The sequence below is a fragment of the Pelodiscus sinensis genome, chromosome 30 (genome assembly GCF_049634645.1).
Source record: "Pelodiscus sinensis isolate JC-2024 chromosome 30, ASM4963464v1, whole genome shotgun sequence".
Classification (NCBI taxonomy): domain Eukaryota; kingdom Metazoa; phylum Chordata; order Testudines; family Trionychidae; genus Pelodiscus; species Pelodiscus sinensis.
This window is the reverse complement of record NC_134740.1, coordinates 4700229-4706687: the sequence shown is the minus strand read 5'-3', so window position 1 is coordinate 4706687 and position 6459 is coordinate 4700229. Positions and strand designations below refer to the sequence as shown.

At 54.3% G+C, this 6459-nt stretch overlaps 1 protein-coding gene across 1 annotated transcript; it reads right to left on the bottom strand.

Moving 5' to 3' along the window:
* Positions 1–1334: 1334 nt before the first annotated feature.
* LOC142821125 (olfactory receptor 10D3-like) lies at positions 1335–2267 on the bottom strand. Its single transcript, XM_075911923.1, has one exon. The coding sequence runs from the start codon at positions 2265–2267 to the stop codon at positions 1335–1337; it is 933 nt and encodes a 310-aa protein (XP_075768038.1).
* Between the last annotated feature and the right edge of the window lie 4192 nt (positions 2268–6459).

The window sequence follows — 6459 nt, the reverse complement described above, 5'->3', positions numbered from 1 at the left end:
ATTTGTGATTTTGAAAACCTTTCTCTGAAGGTCTAAAAGGATGCAGATTAATAGGAGTATTACAGGGGTTTAAAAATTATGTTGGCAGGTGAATGTACAGCTTAATGTTTGTAGTCCTCAGTCACACGTATTTGTCATGTGGTTGCTGTTGTATTTGTTTGTGAAGAAGGATTTTTAAATTTTTTTGAAAATGACCTGTGTAAAGAAATGGATTTTACTGACATAATTGAAGAATGTGCTGCCAGAAGAGCTAGACAGCTATAATAGTCTTAAATACAAATGAAAATGTTTAATTATTAATGCAGAATTTTGTTTACAAATGAATTACAATATAATTAAAATGAAAAATATCCAGCTAAATTAAGTTTCTATTAAATTTACCCAATTCACATTTAATATGAGAATAGCTTCAATTTATGCATTTGACGCCTTTTTTCTATTTTTTCTCCAAAGGGGGCCCCATGAAATTGTGCTGCCCTGAACCCCGCAAAACTCTCATCCACTCTTGAGGGCTTTCAGTTACTCTAAGCACCAACACTATAAGCACCAACTGTCCCTGCTTCTCATTCTAGGGCCACCCAGTGCCCATAGCTTGGAGATCAAAGGACGTGTCCCATTGAGCATCAGAAGCTGCCTTGATTTTAAAATTGTTGTGCACCTTGTGTGAACCGACCTTCCATTCCCGCCTTGCTTTTCCCAGGCACCAGAGTCTGGGGTTGTGGCTCTTTGGACTTTGGCTCCCGGGGCCAGTGCAAGGGCATCACCTTCCAGCTCCCCCAGCAGTGCAGAATTGTAGACTGTGCTGAGCAAGAGCTCCCAGTACAAAACTGGGGCCACAAAGCTCATGTGACCATGGGACACACAAAGGGAGATTTCTGAGGAGGAGAGAGGCGGTTCCTGCTCTGGTGCCAGCACTGGTTGAATACTCTGCCTGGGTCTGGCGTCCACAACTCAAGCCAGGAGCGGATTGCTTGGAGAGGACTCACACAGCAGCCATGAGAATCCTGGCAGTGGAAATCCTGCCTTATAATGACACACAGAAAGAGCTCAAGCTCTACAGACCTGTGCTATGAGACTGAGACTTTCAGAGACCTCTGCAGAGTTTATGGCTCCAGTTCCGATTCATTCCAGTGCAAACTGGGTGCTCCTGTCCCTCGGGCAGGGTTGAAAATATCAGCCTGGCAGTGTGGCAGACATTTTGGGATTGTCGAAGCATTTCTATGACAGACAGAGCTCCAGGGAGATACATAGGGCTGTATTGGGATGGGTGAAGGGAGAGTCACAAAAGCCACTGATGGGCCATGCCAATGTATTTATAGGTGAGTTTGCAAACATCAACCTGCAGGCCTCTGACTCCCTCTCAGTTTTCTCAGAGCTGCTTTCACCTCCTTGTTGCGCAGCGTGTAGATGGCCGGGTTCACCATGGGCATGACCAGGTTGCCAAAAATGTTCACAGGGGTCACCAGCACTTTGCTCATCTCTGGGGGAAAGAAGATCAACGCGCAGGGCCCAAAAAATATGGTGACCACAGCCAGATGGGAGGCACAAGTGGAGGCCACTTTGCGGCGCCCTTCACCTGAATTCATCTTCAGGATGCAGGAGATGATCCGTGTGTAGGACATGAGGATGAGGATGAAGTAGATCATGGGCACCACCCCAATATTGGTGAAGGTCACAGTCTCCAAGATGTACGTGTCCGCGCAGGCCAGCTTGGCCACAGGGAAAATGTCGCAGAGGAAATAGTCCACCACGTTGGACCCGCAGTAGGGCAGCGTGAAGGTCAGGCTGGTGACGATGGTGGCGTGGAAGGAGCTGGCGATCCAGCTACTGGCGGTCAGGATGGCGCACACCCGGTGGTTCATGATGAGCAGGTAGCGCAGCGGGTGGCAGATGGCCACGTACCGGTCAAAGGCCATGACTGTGAGAAGCAAACTTTCGGTGCTGCCCAGGAAGTGGAAGAAGAAGATCTGGGCCATGCACCCACCCAGCGAGATGGTTCTACTGTTGGCCCAGAGGTTGTCCAGCAATTTGGGGATGCTGATGGAAGAGATGCCAATGTCCAGCATGGCGAGGTTGCAGAGGAAGAAGTACATGGGGGTGTGCAGGTGGGGGTCAGCGAGGACGGCTGAGAAGATGAGCAGGTTGCCCAGCAGGGTGCAGAGGTAGAAGGCTAAGAAGGTGAAGAAGAGGATGGTCTGGAAGCCCTCAGTGTTGGGGATCCCTAAGAGGATGAAATGAGTCACCTGGGTGCGATTCACCAGCCCCATTTGGATCTCATTCCTGGGGCAAAGGGAGAGAAATACAGCCAGTGAGCTACAGAACAAAAAGACTCGTCATATCCTAGCTACAATACTCCCCTTCCATCCACAACCCCCAGGAATCACTTTCCTTGTCTTTGTAATGCCAGTTGGGGGCCTGGCCTCACTGTGCCATTGCTGAGCATGGTGAGAGAACGTGCCTGCCATGGATATCGGGGAGTCAACACAGACCAGACAAAGGAGATCATCCAATTCTTTGAGAATCTCTTCTGGTCTGCTCTGCGCAGGCTTCTTCTCTCCTTGTGCAATTACAATTTCTTCAGGCATTTTCTCTCTACGCCTCTTCACCACAGTAACACGGAGCCTTCTGTTTGTGGCTAACCTTTGGGGAGTGGTTCTCTCTCACCCTCTCTTCAGAAACTAGAAGACAGTGACACTTTACAGTGCATTTACACAGCACTCTAAACTCAAAACAAGACATGCAAATAGCTTATTTTGAAATTTGGCTCATTTAAACAGTGCCAGATTTCAAAACAACATCCTATTTTGAGACATCCCTTAAGGAATTCTGAAGTAGTGCACCCATTATTTTGAAAAATATTTTGAAAAAATGGGTGGCTTCTTCAGATGTGGGGTAGCTCTTTTGGGATACCTGTGGTATCCCCAAATAGTCATGCAGTGTGGACATACCTGGATTTTGGGGATAAAAATCACTTTTTCAAATGCCTGGTGTCCAGAACAAATAAATGATGGTCATATAAATACCAGCCTGCACTGGAAACCTTGCGACCTCTCTCCTTACCTACATGCCTCTAGCTTCCATCCAGGACACACCATAAGACCCTTTGTCTACAGCCAAGCCCTAAAGTACAACGGCATCTTCTCCAATCCAATCTGTTTGACAATGAAAACACCCACACGGGCTGCATGTGTTTGATGAAGTGGTTTTTGCCTCAAAAGCTTATTTCCTAATAAATCGGCCGGACTTCAAGGTGCCTCAGGGCTCCTCATTTTTGCAGACACAGAGCAACAGAGCTGCCCCTCTGGGACCTCCCTGCAGAGGGCTGGCCCTGGTGCGCAACGGAGGGATTGTTTAGGCCAGTGGTCACCAGCCAGTAGATTGGGATCTAGTTGTAGATCTTGGAGCCTCTGACAGGGGATCCTGACTGATTTGGCCCAGAGACTATCAAGTGCCAGTGCTTCAGCTGCCCCTCCCCCCACTGCTGCGTATCTCCTGCTCTTTCCCTTGGAGCTGCCTCCTCCCACAACAGGGAGCCTCCTGCTCGCTGTGCAGGGCAGGGGAGGGAGAGGAGGGCGCTGATGTCACGGTGCCCTGTCTCCCACCCTGTATCCGATCTCCACAGAGCAGGGCGGGGGGCACAATAGGACTTGGAAGGGAGTTTGCTGACTGCTTTTGGGACTGGTGCAGGGCCAGGGCAGGGGTGAGGCTGCCTTAGACCCACTGCACCACCACCCGGGAGCCACCTGAGGTAAGTGGTGCCCAGTCAGAGCCCACATCCTGTAGGCCTACCCGAGTCGTGAACCACCCCCCTGCACCCTAAATCCCTGCTCTAGCCCCGAGCACCCCTGCATCCAAACACCCACCCAGAGCCTGCACCTAGAACCCCTCCAGTACCCCAACTGCCTGCCCCAAACTCAGCTCAGAGCCCCCCTCATGCTCCAAATCCCTTAATCCAAGACTAGAGCCTGCACCCCAACCCTCTGCCCCAGCCTGGTGCAAGTGAGGGAGGATGGGGAAGGGATGGAGTGAGCAGGGATGTGGCCTCAGAGATGCAAAGTGATGAATGTGGGAAAGACGGGAGTCGTGGGGCTATTTTGGGGTTGGAGGGAGAAGGAAAAGGGGGCAGCCCAGCCAGGGGGACTGGATCCAGGGCTGCTGAGAGAGACGCTAAGTTAATGTGGTTCCCGTCATACACAGGTTCTCAGTTTGGTTCAGTATGTCTCAGCCCTCTCCCCCCACCCTCACTATAGACATTGTTCCAGGCACCACCACCCCCGCTCCAGCTTCTCATCTGCTTGGCTGCGGTCGGCAGGCTGGGCTGTGCAGATGTCACCCCGGATGGGAATTTTACAGTGAGATTTGAGGGGCGATGGTGAAGTGTCTGGTGGCGTTTCGCAGGGAGATTCCCCAGGCGGGAGGGCAGGGCTGTGGGGCAGAGGCTGGTGGTGGGGTCATGGCCGACGAGGAGAGAGAGATCAGTGACACAGAGAAGCAGCCCAGAGGCAGGTGCTGCCCAGACAAGGGCCAGGGGGCTGGGTGGATGGTTCTCTACAGGACACCCCTGGCTGACAAGCCCTGGGGGTGCGGCGGGGCCAGGCCACAGACAGGTGGAGACTGAGGGCAGCGCGAGTGGATCGGTACCAAAGCAAGAGCCTTACACTGGCTGCATGGGCAGAGGCAGCTCCAGCTGACTGGGATTCTTCCCTTCTGCTCCGGCCGGGACTCCTGTGGCCCAATCCCGTGTCCTTCCCATCCCTGCCCAGCGTCCCTCTGCCACAGCAGCTGGGACCCACCCAGGACCCACCCTAATCCACTGCCAACCTGGCCAGGGCTGCCCCTGTGTCTCGCCCCGTGCTGCTGCCAAGCCCAAAGCTTCCTACAGTCTCCTGGCTCTGCCTGGGCCTTAAATCCCCTCTGGGGCCCTCGGGACCAGCCTTGAACCCCACTGGGCTCCTGGCTGAGCCCTCGGCAGAGTCGCTAAGTAACAGAGTTTTGGCCTCGCTTTGGAGATACCCAGACACCCCCGGGACCAGACACTCAGACCGGTAACTACTGTCCGGGCATGGAGCCAGCAGGGCCCGATCCCCAGCTCCACCGGGCCTGGATTCTGCTGTCGGCCCCCTGGCCTGACTCCTGGGGACTCAGCTGGGTTCACCGGGGCTGTTTCTGCCCACCCTGCGCATGGGTGTGAGTCAGGAGAAACACCATTGGGACTGAAGGAGCCGTGTAATTTTCCAGCAGAGGACGAAGCCATGAGATGCCTGTTCTACACCCTGCACTGTTTTGGGGGGTTGGGACATTGATGCTCGTCTGGGCTCTGCCCTCCTGTGGCACAAGCCAGAGAATCCCCTCATGGGGTGAAATAGCAGAGAGCTGGGCCAGAGGTTGGGCTGGAGGCCTGAGTCCAGTAGAGCTTTCCCCTGGGTGTGTGTCCGCCTGTTCCCCGGCCCCTCTCTGTGCGCACAGGGATGTGTTCGTGCAGCGGGGTGGGGACGGGTGGGGGTGACATCCCCCGCTGTGCAGGTGGAGACACCAACCATCCCGTACAATATGGCACAGCCCTTGTGGCAGGACAGCAGAGATGCTGAATAGTGTAAAGAACTGAGCCATTTTGGGCAGGACAGCCGCCCCTCCCCCAACCTCCCCCAGCAGACACTGACACTCTTGTTCTGAGCAGACACAGAGTGAGCCAGACCGGCCTTGCAGAGCTTGCTGTGTAAGTGACCCATCGGGGGAAGGGTTCTCCACCCCACCTTCACTGGGAGAGACGTCGCTCCGCATCTTCCCGAGCCATGGGCGGGTTCTGTTCCCCTCCCCTTTGCACCGCCAAGATCCAGGAGCAAGGGCCCTTAGTGTGTTATGACTGATTAGACTCAAGCAAAACCTGCTCCCTCCCTAGCGCGGTGGGGTGGGCACAGGCCTCGCCAGACACATGCACTGTGCACCTGCACCCTGGGGTTGGGTCCATGGGGGGACACCCTGCAATGGAGACAAACCCGCAGACACCGCACAGAGGGGTGGGAGCGGGACAGGCCCCTACAGTCGGGGTTCCAGCAGTGAGCTCATCCAGCCATTTGCTGGTGTCCCAGCCCTGCAGGTCTAATAAGGCCCCCAGGGATTCCACTAATCAGTCTCATTTCCCACCCTTCCCTGGTGGGCACCTCGCCTGGGAGCTGGGATGCGGGGCAGACGTGGTGATTAATCTCTGTCGATGTGTTATCCCCAGCCCCGGCCCAGCACCCCATGGGGTGAAAGGGGCCTTGGGATTAATTAAAACTTTGCCATTGCTAATGAGTCCCCGGGCTGGAACTCACTGCGCTGGGTACCAGGCCCAGACGTGACTCTCGGCTGGCAGCAGTCGTTGGTATGACTGTCAGAGCTGGACTGAACTGGATGATTTGCGTCATTAATGATTTAGAGCAGGGTTCTTAACCTGGGGTGCACCGCCCCCTGGGGGTA

Coding starts and splice junctions, on each gene's coding strand:
- LOC142821125 (XM_075911923.1), bottom strand. CDS start 2,267: ATGGGGCTGGTGAATCGCACCCAGGTGACTCATTTCATCCTCTTAGGG.